This window comes from Panulirus ornatus, chromosome 59 (genome assembly GCF_036320965.1).
Source record: "Panulirus ornatus isolate Po-2019 chromosome 59, ASM3632096v1, whole genome shotgun sequence".
Taxonomy (NCBI): domain Eukaryota; kingdom Metazoa; phylum Arthropoda; class Malacostraca; order Decapoda; family Palinuridae; genus Panulirus; species Panulirus ornatus.
The window spans coordinates 3,257,204-3,271,585 of NC_092282.1; the positions used below are offsets into that span (position 1 = coordinate 3,257,204).

General features: G+C 37.6%; 1 protein-coding gene across 2 annotated transcripts in view; it reads left to right on the top strand.

Moving 5' to 3' along the window:
* kuz (zinc-dependent metalloprotease kuz) overlaps positions 1-14,382 on the top strand; it is a 249,113-nt gene that overhangs the window by 224,382 nt on the left and 10,349 nt on the right. For both annotated transcript variants that reach the window (XM_071696457.1, XM_071696458.1), the window contains exons 8-12: positions 1,930-2,098; positions 3,495-3,716; positions 4,843-4,959; positions 5,967-6,134; positions 6,310-6,625. In XM_071696457.1, the coding sequence (XP_071552558.1) occupies positions 1,930-2,098; positions 3,495-3,716; positions 4,843-4,959; positions 5,967-6,134; positions 6,310-6,625 (992 nt within the window). The remainder of the gene's footprint in view (positions 1-1,929; positions 2,099-3,494; positions 3,717-4,842; positions 4,960-5,966; positions 6,135-6,309; positions 6,626-14,382) is intronic.

Here is a 14,382-nt window from a genome sequence, read left to right on the forward strand (position 1 = left end):
CATATACACATGTACATATCCATACTCGCTTGCCTTCATCCATTCTGGTACTGCCCCACACCACAGGAAACAGCATCACTACCCCCTGCTTCAGTGAGGTAGCACCTGGAAAACAGAAGAAAAAGGTCAAGTTTGTTCACCCTCAGTCTCTCGCTGTCATGTGTAATGCATTGAAACCACATATCCCTATCCACATTCAGGCCCCACAGACCTTGCCATTGTTTACCCCAGATGTTTCACATGCCCTGACTCAGTCCATTGACAGTATGTCATATATACACATATATTGGAAATGCCTTTCGTATAAACAGGAACCCCATTTAGCATTGAGTTTTTTATGGTCACTGCACCTCCTATGGAGGAATTTTTAAGGATTATAGTATATTCATTATCAAAGCATAAACTAGATAACTGCATTGGTTTCCGCTAAGTATATTTTAGTTTCCTGTACAGTTTGTATAAAGCTAGTGAGAATGTTACATTGCCTGCTGTATTTGAAGTTTATTCCTTTGGTAAAGTGTGTGAAAAGAAAGCTGAGAGTAAATGTGAATAAGAACAAGGTTATTAGGTGCAGTAGGGTTGAGGGACAAGTCAATTGGAAGGTAAGTTTGAATGGAGAAAAACTGGAGGAAGTGAAGTGTTTTAGATATCTGGGAGTGGATTTAGCAGCGGATGGAACCGTGGAAGTGGAAGTGAGTCACAGGGTTGGGGAGGGGGTGAAAGTTCTGGGTGTGTTGAAAAATGTGTGGAAGGCGAGAACATTATCTCAGAAAGCAAAAATGGGTATGTTTGAAGGAATAGTGGTTCCAACAGTGTTATGTGGTTGCAAGGCGTGGGCTATAGATAGGGTTGTGCGGAGGAGGGTGGATGTGCTGGAAATGAGATGTTTGAGGACAGTATGTGATGTGAGGTGGTTTGATTGAGTAAGTGAGGAAAAGGTAAGAAAGATGTGTGGTAATAAAAAGAGTGTGGTTGAGAGAGCAGAAGAGGGTGTATTGAAATGGTTTGGTCACATGGTGAGAATGATTGAGGAAAGATTGACAAAGAGGTTATATGTGTCAGAGGTGGAGGGAATGAGGAGAAGTGGGAGACCAAATTGGAGGTGGAAGGATGGAGCGATCGGGGCCTGAACATGCAGGAGGGTGAAAGGCTTGCAAGGAATAGAGTGAATTGGAATGATGTGGTGTACCGGGATCGACATGCTGTCAATGGATTGAACTAGGGCATGTGAAGCGTCTAGGGTAAACAATTGAAAGTTTTGTGGGGCCTGGATGTGGAAAGGGAGCTGTGGTTTTGGTGTATTATACATGACAGCTAGAGACTGAGTGTGAATGAATGTGGCCTTTGTTGTCTTTTCCTAGCACTACCTCGTTAGCATGCGGGGGAATGGGGTTGTCATTTCATGTGTGGTGGAGTGGCGTTGGGAATGAATAAAGGCAGCAAGTATGAATTATGTACATGTGTATATATGTATATGTCTGTTTATGTATATATATGTATACGTTGAAATGTATAGGTATGTATATGTGCATGTGTGGAGTGTATGTATATGCATGTGTATGTGGGTGGGTTGGGCCATTCTTTCGTCTGTTTCCTTGCTCTACCTCACTAACGTGGGAGACAGCGACAAAGTATAATAAATGAAAACATGAATATATGTATATATGAGAGTTAGATTAGGGAACAAGTCTCATCTGTAAATGTTCTAAGCATTCATGTTTTTGTCATCTTTGGTGGTTTAGAGATAGTTTGGTAAATGGCAGTGTTTTGGGTAGAATCACTGCATCCTTCTGCACTGAATGCAGGTGGTATTATATAAAAGCTTGATAGACGTAAAGAAAAATTAACATGACTTTATTTTCCAGGACATATATGCATGAGAATAAAACAGGAATTATGTATTTGAGTTGTATAAAATCTTATTTTCAGTCCAAGCGAAGGACCATGTTGTGATCGTGACAGATGTACTTTTGTGAATGGGACCAAATGCCATACAGAGACAGAGTGTGAAGAATCTGCCTTTTGTGAAGGAGATAAGGCAACTTGTCCACAACCAGCTCCAAAAAAGGAACACAAAGAATGCAATAAAGGCACAAAGGTAAGATGACTGAAGTTTCAGCTAAAGATTTGTCCTTGAGTATGTCTTAACAAGCTGTTACTTGACCTCAATGAAGTAATGTTTGTGATCTGTTGAATACGTTGAACTTGCTCTCCAGTATAATGTACTTTTGAATTAAGTTCCTTTTTTTCTCCATGCTTGTTTGCCATCTCTCACATTAATGAGTTAGTCCCAGAAGTAGAATAAGAATGGCTTCATTTACTCACATCTACTGTTTGGGTGTCTTTCGTAATGCACTGAAATCAGAGCCCCCCATCTCTGTATAGGAAATCCACAGTGTCTCTTGACTTCATTTCAGTGAGGACATGTCTTTTTTTTTTTTATCTTAGCATTTAATTTTTCATTATAGAAGCCATGGACCCCTTTTATGGACTCCTTTGGAGTGATAATATCTTCACTAAGATTATGTTCCTTTCATCCATTTATAATGACACAGGCTTGCCAAACATGAGTTTTACTTGCGGTATAACCTCATGCAAGTTCAATAAGACCTTGATTTGGATTTTGAAAAATTTTCTCATTATCCATTCAGCCATTCTTTACATGTTATGTGTTATCAGCCTTCAGGACAGTGACACAGTTCCACAGAGCCAACATTCTTCATAAAATTATGGCAACTAGATGATTATCACTAAAAATACTCACTGTCAAAACAAAGTATATACTTTCTCTTAAAGAGGCTGGCTGCAGAAGTTCTACATTGCTACTTAAACTATCAGTCATACACCAATACCCTAAGTAGGTAGAGCCAAGCTGAGTTTCACCTGGGTAGGTCATTATTGAATGAATGTTATCAAACTTTATGTATGTTATAGAAATCAAAGAGGGAGAAATATTGATGAATAATGCCTCTGTAACAGGCAGAAGAGTGTTTTGACATTGCCTGTGAGCAAGTTTTCTCCCTAATACACATAGGAATTTTATCTTATTAGAGGAATGGCTGCATGCTTCAAAAGCCAGTTTTGTACACACCATCAAAGTCAACACAATCATGCATTTGTCATTGCTTCCTAGTTTGTTGTCAGATTCCTTATTTCTTGCATAAACTACTATGCTCACTGTATTAGAAAATTTATATTCTTATCAGATTTTGTAGTTTTCTCCCCTCATATATTAACTTTCTTAAAGAGGGAACTGGAATGAAATGAGGATTTTTCCTCAAAAGGCTGTCTTCTATTTCTGTCACTACTAAGGCAGAAAAAGAGAAGCAGATATAAAAAATATTTATATATTTATGTGACTGTGCATAGGTTTCTAGATTTGTATTGGTTACATATTCCTTGATTATAAAATTTTTTTTGAGAATTTTGATTTGTGAATCATTATGAAAATATAAGAGATGTCAGTAATAGTTTTACAATATCTCCATCCTCAGGTTTGTACAAAGGGCAAGTGCAGTGGATCAATATGCCTTGCAAAGGGAATGAAGGAGTGTTTTCTCACCTCTGATCGTGTACATGACAAGAAAAAATTGTGTGAAATAGCCTGTCAGATTGGGAATGACAGTTCTACCTGCAAGTCTACATCTGAACTGGGTCATTTGTTTGGTGGTGGGCCAGTCTTTATGAGGCCAGGAGCACCCTGCAATAATTTCCAGGTGATACTTGACTTTCTTCAGTGTCTGTTTACATGTATATGATAGATAAGGAGATTTAGCCTGTACTACTTTTCATAACATCAGAAAAGGTGTAAGAAGTAAACAGTCAGATTTGACTTTGTGGATAGCTAACATTTGCAGAAAAGTCATTACTCTGGACAGTTTGATATATTTCCATTATCTTCAATAAGGAAATGATATGGGATTTGGGATCCCAGTCTTGCAAAATCAGCTCCCTTACAAGGTGCCTGTCTGTATTCGCTTGATCATCCTCTTATAAATTAAGAATGGAGTAGATGATAGTTGATAGATATGTAAGTAAGTAGATTGATTAGATAGAGTATATAGACAAAAATTGTACACTGAAGAATCCATGGAAACAGAGGCCTTAGCCTGGCCTATGACCTGCGCCCATGAGACATTTCTTGGGTCTTGTGGCTACTTGTAAATCTTGGCCACCAAATTATCCCACAATTTAACCCCATGTCCCATCTCCACCATTCATTATTCATCTGTCAGAATATTCCTGCTAGTTGAATATTGCTTCATTTCTGCTATACTACTGAGGCTTAAATCACTATAGTCAAATCCCCTAAGCTCAACATCTTTTCCTTAAATTGGTATGGTCACTTCCAAGGAAATAGTTAATATGATAAAGGCATGTTCAGGAAAAAAAAACTCTCATAGTGAATTATTTAAGATAATAAAATGTGGCAAATTATGGAAAATTTGAAAGTTGGTTTTATTTTTTTAGAATATTAATGTTATCATTTTGTATGAACTTTACAAAATCTTATTGGGATTGTTTAATTTGGTAGATAGGAAAGAAGATGTGATATATATTTGATTTATTGCTATATTTTATATTGAATAACATTATCAGAACTATAGTAAAATAGTGAGTTGTTTGATATGTTAGGACAATAATTATGCTTTTAGCCGTTACTGCATTGTTTGCCTAGATTTCTAAAGTAGTTGAAAAGCGTATGTACTATATGTTAAACTATATGTGTTTCATATTGTAAAGGTTACATAACTTGCCAGTGAATCAACATTTTTCAGAGATCAAGGCTTTTCTTGTATCTAAAAAGTTATGATCCCCTATCACTGACAACTATACTTTCAGGGTTACTGTGATGTCTTCCAAAAATGCCGTGCAGTGGATGCAGAAGGACCTTTAGCCCGACTCAAGAATCTACTTTTTAATCAAGACACGTTGAACAGTGTAGCAGAATGGATTACAGTAAGAATTTTGTAACTTTTTCAATGAAGTAATTTTTGTATCAGCATTAGATATTAGTGATCTTCTAATTGATTTTTGCTCATTGTTAAAAACTTAATTACTTTGTATTTCATGCAAGAAACACACATGCTGAAACTGTGAGTCTTGAAATTTCACTATATGTGCAGTACGTTGACATATACTTTAAAGGTATGATAGCTATATTGCTGAATCAGGTGTTGAAATCATGCTAATTGAAATTGAATTTATATGTAGGGACATGCAGCTGACATTCACCAGAAGTAAAGTATTGTCTAGTCCCATTTTTTGATATGGTCATTAAGTCTTTTCTAATATGCACAAAAATTTAGTTCAGTAAAAATCATGACCATCATGGGTGATGGAAAGGTCTTGAAGGTAGGTAAAACTAACTTGCACTTGTAATGAAATTGATTTTTCTTGAAGGGGAAGAATATCATAAACAGCACGTCAGAAATAGCTACTATTCATTTTATGAGTGAATGATACAGCGGCCTTTCCATTGCTTTGTGTCATGTCATATCCTGTTTCCTTACTAGGCAAGTGAATTCAATTTTGATGGCAAATTCAGAGTTTTTTGTTTTGAAAATCTTTGGATTTGATTTTCTTGAGTATATAGTTGGAACTGTGACAATGAATGATGGTGGTACTCCAAAACAGTACTCCAAAATTGGTACTTCGTTTAATTGGGTTGCAGCTATTATTCCTTCTTCATGCCTACCTCACTCTCATATTGTGTGTATTTTTGTTTGATTCACAATTGATGGGATTCTAAGAGCAGTTTCTCTTTTAGGTATCTGGAGATGAAGGGAAAGAATTCAAAAATTTATCATGTGTTTACATGCTAATATATTCAAGATTTTAAACCTTTCCATTAAAGCTTAACTTCTAGTTTATCTCGCTTTAGGCAAGAAGTAAAGTCACATGTGCAACTACTGTAACTACTATAGGGGAAAACAGTTTCTCATTCATCATTGTGTTCTTTGCAGCAATATTGGTATGGTGTAATGCTGCTAGGGGTTGGCTTTGTGGTTTTCATGGGCATTTTCATCAAATGTTGTGCAGTTCACACCCCATCCAGCAACCCTAGTAAACCTCCAGCTCGCTCTATCACAGAAACCCTTCGCAGACCAGTCAACACACTTAGGAGAGCTAAGGTAAGCCAATAGTAGTGGATATGCTTGTGGTGTCTTATCTCAGATGAAATTTCTTAGTTTAAGGAGTTTTACTAGTAACAGTATACATTGTTGATGTAAGGGGTATATTTATGGCAAAGATAACATCTGGAGAGTTTCTTTGGTTTAATGTCATGATTTTATTATTTGTTAACAGCGCCATCGACAAGGACCAGGCCCAAGTAGTCAAGCAGCAGCAGGCCCAAGTCAACATCACCATCATCATCATCACAACCAGCCTGGGCCTTCACGCCACAGTAGAGGTGTTGATAGGGAAACAGAACGTTCTAGGCCTCCTGGAGGCAAACGTTCAAGTCGAGCATATAGTGATGATCCCCCCCCACCATATCCAGGAAATCCTAGACATTCTGTTAGTCCTGCAAACCCAGGGAACTCTGTCACCCCAGCTAGCCGTGCAGGTCCTACCCGACATGGCTATGGGGAGGGCCGAGGGCATTACAATAGACCCAAAGGTTAGTAAACAGCTTTATTTACATGCCTGAATTTATAGTCAGGCAGAGACACTTAAGGTTGTTCATTAAGATCCTGTTTCCATTCACAACCAGTTGATTTTTTCTCATAGACTACAGAAAAAACAGCCTGTACAAACAGGAAATGACAGTACAGATATATCTTTTATGATAGATGTTTTGGACATTAACTAGTTTTGGATGGTTACTCTGTCACCCTCTCAGTTGCAGTTTGCTTGTGCTTTTGTTTCTAAAGATGCTGCTTGCTTTGCTTTTTTGTAGTGACAGTGCATGCAGTTATAGAAGATTTCAAGATCGCACTGTACGGTATTACTTTGAGAGTGGAGAAATATTGAATACAGTCTGTGAGTACATATTGATTTCTCTTGGAAACAACGTTATGATTTGTATGACATACTTTTTATACTTGCCAGTGCTTCTGAGTTACGTATTTCCAGATTCTCCTGACCAGGGTATTCAACCACTTTACTCAGTAAATGCCCTTCGTTTTAGGCAACCTCTTACTGTGGACAAACCATGCCCTGCTTACAAAATATCAAAATATACTGCCTTTCCTTCCTCACCACAACTGCCTACCTCAAGGGCTCTATGTGACTCGCAGCCAGGCTATTAGCAACTACTGCAGTTGAAAGGTCTTGGTTTCCGAGCAGGGTCGTGTTAGAGATCATACTTCACCCCCGAAGTGTTTGAGAGCCTTTAATTTTGAAGCGCAAAGAATGCTTGTCTTTATTGCCTGTAGCCATACCTGGAAAAATGAGAAAAGTCTGTTATTTTTGATATATGAATTTTAGTCTGTTCCAGCCTTTTCTTTTCCAGGATATAATTCAAAGTGGAAAAACAGGTATCTAGAATTATTTGCTCTGATTTCTGATAATTTAGATGTGTTTTTGTTCTCCATATATTTTTTTGAAGTTTTTGCACACTCTTTGGATGAGACATTTTCAGAAAACTTGCCACCGACTCTTTTTTTTGAGATCCCATAACTGTAGGCTCTGTGGAGTAATTTCATACACTGGTGGAATCATTTGTAGTCCAGTTGGGGCAGCCAGTGGGATTTTTATTCTACAACATGATTTTAGGTTTACCAAGAAATATTTTAAGATCTACCTAGTTATGATTCTGTATTCAGTGAGTGTTTGTTTCCTGTATGAGCACATTACAAGAGCCAGAGGGATGGTACACCATCTCTGATAGACCTGATGTTTACACATAATAGCATGGAAGTTTAACAGATCAGACATGATACACCGTTGGGAAAAAGTGATCATTTCATACTTGACTTTGAGTGTTTGATTGAATGTGGGGAAAATTTTATATTATGGGTAAAGAACCATGTGAACTGCATATTGTTAATGTAATGGGTAAGACAGAGTTTATGTTATGGATTGAATATAAGCAGTCCACTTGTAGATGAGGTTGGAATAAAAGACACACAACCACTGCAGTGCTGACTCACTGTGATGCCATCACTAGCTCCCTTAATAAATAGGTGGAACTAACTCCCAGGTCGATTGGTTAATGATTCTGCATATGAGTCAGGTACATATTTAATCATAAACTAATTCCTGATTTGAAAGAAAGTTTTCCTTCAGACTGATTTACCTTGTTATTCTTTTTCATATTTTTTCCTGGAAAGAGGGGCAAGTATGAAGTCTGTTGGGGATGAGAGAGCTTGGGAAGTGAGTCAATTGTTGTTCGCTGATGATACAGCGCTGGTGGCTGATTCATGTGAGAAACTGCAGAAGCTGGTGACTGAGTTTGGTAAAGTGTGTGGAAGAAGAAAGTTGAGAGTAAATGTGAATAAGAGCAAGGTTATTAGGTACAGTAGGGGTGAGGGTCAAGTCAATTGGGAGGTGAGTTTGAATGGAGAAAAACTGGAGGAAGTGAAGTGCTTTAGATATCTGGGAGTGGATCTGTCAGCGGATGGAACCATGGAAGCGGAAGTGGATCATAGGGTGGGGGAGGGGGCGAAAATTTTGGGAGCCTTGAAAAATGTGTGGAAGTCGAGAACATTATCTCGGAAAGCAAAAATGGGTATGTTTGAGGGAATAGTGGTTCCAACAATGCTGTATGGTTGCGAGGCGTGGGCTATGGATAGAGATGTGCGCAGGAGGATGGATGTGCTGGAAATGAGATGTTTGAGGACAATGTGTGGTGTGAGGTGGTTTGATCGAGTAAGTAACGTAAGGGTAAGAGAGATGTGTGGAAATAAAAAGAGCGTGGTTGAGAGAGCAGAAGAGGGTGTTTTGAAATGGTTTGGGCACATGGAGAGAATGAGTGAGGAGAGATTGACCAAGAGGATATATGTGTCGGAGGTGGAGGGAACGAGGAGAAGAGGGAGACCAAATTGGAGGTGGAAAGATGGAGTGAAAAAGATTTTGTGTGATCGGGGCCTGAACATGCAGGAGGGTGAAAGGAGGGCAAGAAATAGAGTGAATTGGAGTCATGTGGTATATAGGGGTTGACGTGCTGTCAGTGGATTGAAGCAAGGCATGTGAAGCGTCTGGGGTAAACCATGGAAAGCTGTGTAGGTATGTATATTTGCGTGTGTGGACGTGTGTATGTACATGTGTATGGGGGGGGGGGGTTGGGCCATTTCTTTCGTCTGTTTCCTTGTGCTACCTCGCAAACGCGGGAGACAGCGACAAAGTATAAAAAAAAAAAAAAAAAAAAAAAAAAAAAAAAAAAAAATTTTTTCCTTGTAGGATGGCCAAGATTAGGGCATGTTTTTTGGCTATCCATAATGGTTTTTGTAAAGAAAATAGATAATGCAGCTTTGAAATGTTGTAGACATTTTCTTGCTTTGTTTGGGTGTGGCATAATGTATATATATATATATATATACTGGAGGAAGTAAAGTGTTTTAGATATCTGGGAGTGGATCTGGCAGCGGATGGAACCATGGAAGCGGAAGTGAATCATAGGTTGGGGGAGGGGGCGAAAATCCTGGGAGCCTTGAAGAATGTGTGGAAGTCGAGAACATTATCTCGGAAAGCAAAAATGGGTATGTTTGAAGGAATAGTGGTTCCAACAATGTTGTATGGTTGCGAGGCGTGGGCTATGGATAGAGTTGTGCGCAGGAGGATGGATGTGTTGGAAATGAGATGTTTGAGGACAATGTGTGGTGTGAGGTGGTTTGATCGAGTGAGTAACGTAAGGGTAAGAGAGATGTGTGGAAATAAAAAGAGCGTGGTTGAGAGAGCAGAAGAGGGTGTTTTGAAGTGGTTTGGGCACATGGAGAGAATGAGTGAGGAAAGATTGACCAAGAGGATATATGTGTCGGAGGTGGAGGGAGCCAGGAGAAGAGGGAGACCAAATTGGAGGTGGAAAGATGGAGTGAAAAAGATTTTGTGTGATCGGGGCCTGAACATGCAGGAGGGTGAAAGGAGGGCAAGGAATAGAGTGAATTGGAGCGATGTGGTATACCGGGGTTGACGTGCTGTCAGTGGATTGAATCAAGGCATGTGAAGCGTCTGGGGTAAACCATGGAAAGCTGTGTAGGTATGTATATTTGAGTGTGTGGACGTATGTATTTACATGTGTATGGGGGGGGGGGGTTGGGCCATTTCTTTCGTCTGTTTCCTTGCGCTACCTCACAAACGCGGGAGACAGTGACAAAGTATAATAAAAAAAAAAAATATATATATATATATATATATATATATATATATATATATATATATATATGCATTTTGGATACAGGTTTAAAAACTTAAGTCTTTCAAGATATGAACAGTATTTTTTCTGTATTAAACCAGTTAGTATTTGTCTTCATTAGCTTTTAACACTGAAAAATCCAGTTTCCTTTTATTCTTTACAAAGCCAGTTAACAGAGCCTACATTGCATGCAAAATTCAGCTTGTAGCAGGAAATTGTATTGTTGAATTATACACACAGCACCCAGCTAGATTGACATCCATGGCACCAAAAGCATAAATGATAATGTTTTTCCTTTCCTGCATTGGTGAAGTAGCATCAGGAACTGGGCTTTTAAGGAAAAATCCTCACTTTGACTCTTTTATTCTTACATCCTTTGAAGAATGAAGTTGCTTTGGAAATATTTGGGAAAATATCATAGCCCACAGAAGTTTAACCTACTTGTCATCAAATATCTGGAAGTCCCTAGGACTTCTTCATCAGAGATCTGGTCAGATTTTGTGAGATTCACCAGATTAAGCATTTTACGTAGCATATTATACATGGAGACCTGGAGCATCACACTTCAAGATAGATCAGATCCTCACTGGGGTTGTTTGGTAAGAAAACTGTCTAAGGAACATTTGTGAAGACTCTCCAAAACAATAATGATACTCTGTTGCATTTTGATACATTGATGCCTCACTTTTAAAACTTGTTTGACTATCTTTTGAAATTGTGTCTTTTAGGCAAAATAATATTACATAAAGTACATCAAAGTAACAAGTAAATAAACACAGAGTAGTCATAAGATATCTGAGGATATATAAAAAAAAGCACTTCAAGATGTGAAACTTGAAATGATTTAGGGAAAAAAAAAATGAAAATCAAACAATGGAGCTTTAGGGCTCTGAAGGTTTAGAAAGTTACTTTCAGGAAAACAAGGCTTCAAATTGGTGCTTTAGTCATACTGTTATCATACACACAATGACTAGCAGGAGTGTTTATGGCACACTATCCAAAGCCACTGTAGTCCTTCCACAGCTCAAAAGCATCATCATTTATTGAATAGTTGCCACATTTGAAATTATCAGCTCCTTAAAAGATAATGATAAATCCTAAGTTTAGGGCAATAGGTGTGGCACATTTGTAAACAAAATTTGGGTTAATAGATAAGTCAGGGATACTTGAATATTCATAGTTGTGTTAGAAATACTAAAGTAATTCGAGTTTGTAGAGTGCTACCATTTTTTTTAATTGTGGTCAGCTTTTTAGCTATCTGAGATGCCTTAGGCCCCATATGGAGGAAAAGTGCCCTGATTCATATCTTGGAGTTTGGGAGAAATGACATTGAAGTGGTTAAGGTGAAGTTTAGTTTAGTTTGAGGACTTGTGATATGGAAGCTCAAGTGAAGTATTTTGCTTTTAAGATTGCTTACTTGCTCTATTTATTTATTTTTTAAGTTTTCTCACACCATATATTATCATATAATATTTCAGTAATCCTTGTCAAATCTACAAGGAAATCAAGCAATCTCAAAATTATTATTGTCCCAAAACTATCAGTGCCCATACTACAGGCTCACAGATTTTCTGCTGTTGAAGGCATATCAGGATTTTTTTTGGACATTGAAGTGCACATTTTCATCTGCTTTATGCTTGGCTAAACACTGTCATATCCTTTATTTGCATGCATCTTTTGTATTTGCTAATGTTATTGTTAATGTCTTGAATAATAGGTACAGTTTTGCCTACTTGTAAAGGAAGAAGAATATTGTGCCCTGTATGCATTGTATTGCATGTGCAGCAACATTCATTTACTATTTTCAACAAATGCAATGGTCACCACACTTATCAGAATGTTTATCGATATTTGTGCTTGTTTTGTTCATGAGCATCATAATGCTATCCTTCAGACTTTTCAGTTCCCCGGAATCTAGATTTACTAATTTTGCTTAGATACATCCACAGCCACAGGAAGGTGGCCACACAGCTCAGGACTACATATAAACTCTCAGCCAACAATCAGCCTCTAACACACACTTAATGCCCAGCCACCTTAGATATAACTGTCACATCCCCACCCAGCACACATTACCATCACACTCAATACCACCACAAACTTAATCACAGTACCAACCCAAATTGCCATTGTGAATTATTTGTGGCAAGCATTATGAAGCACAGTAAACCATTGGGAGCATGACCTGCGCTGAGAAATTAGAATGCCTGCCTGCAGGTCAGGCATAGCAAATTTGTGTGTTAGTCTGTACTTTTGCTTCAATTTTGTTTTGGCTTTTTTTGTGTTGTGTGTATTTACCATATGTTATGTTTTAGAGATACCATCAGTTGTATATCTACTGTAATATTTGGAAGAATAAGAGTTGTATTAATTAATGATTGCAAGGCCCTTGCATTTATCTCCATTACTACCCCACCCATGAACAGATTGAACAGCTATTGTGAACAGCACTCTTTTCTCTTCCTTTCTTGTATACATGCTTTACCCTACCAGTAAAATCTTTTCATTATATACAGTGTAAATTTCAAAGAGATGATAACAGAATACCCCTAATAAGTTTCTGAAATATGCTGTATTTCCTTGGAAAAAGTTTTTGATAAGATTGAAATTTCAGAAGATGAATGAAACTGGAAAATAAAGAAAAATGGAGTGCACAAATGAACAGGAATGATATTGATAGATTATGATTGTAAATCAGATGAAAATCAATAGAGTTCTATTCATTCAGATTTAGGGAATAATTTTTTTTTTCTATTCAGTTTGTGAAGGTATTTCTTTAAATGTTCATTCTCATTCCTGTGGCAAGTTGCTCTATCTATAGGATGAAAACACTAAGGGTTATTTTGCCCTGAAATTGCTTGGCAAAACCTTCAAAGGCATATCAACAAACAGCTTACTGTGAGTTTTTGAAGTATATGCTGTTGCTTGAGAGAAAGATGAAAGTATTTAGATTGCAGAAAAAATGAAAATGAAAATTGAACATGCAATGCAAACATAGAATTGATTAATAAACAGTGATTATAATGATATATGATATTTAAGAAACCAGATAATAAAGAGAAGCTTTGGGTTATAGTATTGATTGAGGGCCAGGCACTCAAAATTAATTGGATTGATAAGTTATATGGGGTAGGGGATGGAGAAAGGGAGATAGAGTCATGATGTCATTGATGTGATATGATGTGAAATGGTCAGGGGAACCAAGGACTGTTCTCTGGGAATTAGCTGGAATTGGAGGGCTTTGGTTTCAGCATATTGTACAGGACAGCTAAAGTGTGAAAGAGAGCAAAAGAGGCTGTTTATTTCTTCCTGGAAACACTTCCTGAAGATGGGAAACAATGAATAGTTATGAAGTATGATTATTATTTTCTTTATTAGTAATACGAGGCAATATTATTATTATTACTTTTTTCTTTCAAACTATTCGCCATTTCCCGCATTAGCAAGGTAGGGTTAAGAACAGAGGACTGAGCCTCTGAGGGAATATCCTCACCTGGCCCCCTTCTCTGTTCTTTCTTTCGGAAAATTTAAAAAAAAACGAGAGGGGAGGATTTCCAGCCCCCCGCTCCCTCCCCTTTTAGTCACCTTCTACAACACGCAGGGAATATGTGGGAAGTATTCTTTCTCCCCTATCCCCAGGGATTATTATTATTATTATTATTATTATTATTATTATTATTATTATTATTATTATTATTAATTATTATTATTATACTTGATCACCATTTCTTGCATCAGTGAGGTAGCACCAGGAAACAGACAAAGAATAGCCCATCCACCCAAATGCACATTTATATACGTGAATGCCCATACACACACACATGTACGTATAAACACATATACATATTAACATATACACATATACATACATATACATACACATACAAAGACTTTTTCTTTTCTTTCAAACTATTCGCCATTTCCCACGTTAGCGAGGTAGCGTTAAGAACAGAGGACTGGGCCTTTGAGGGAATATCCTCACGTGGCCCCCTTCTCTGTTCCTTCTTTTGGAAAAAAAAAAAAAAAAAAGAGAGGAGAGGATACAAAGACATACACATATATATACACATGTACATATTCAT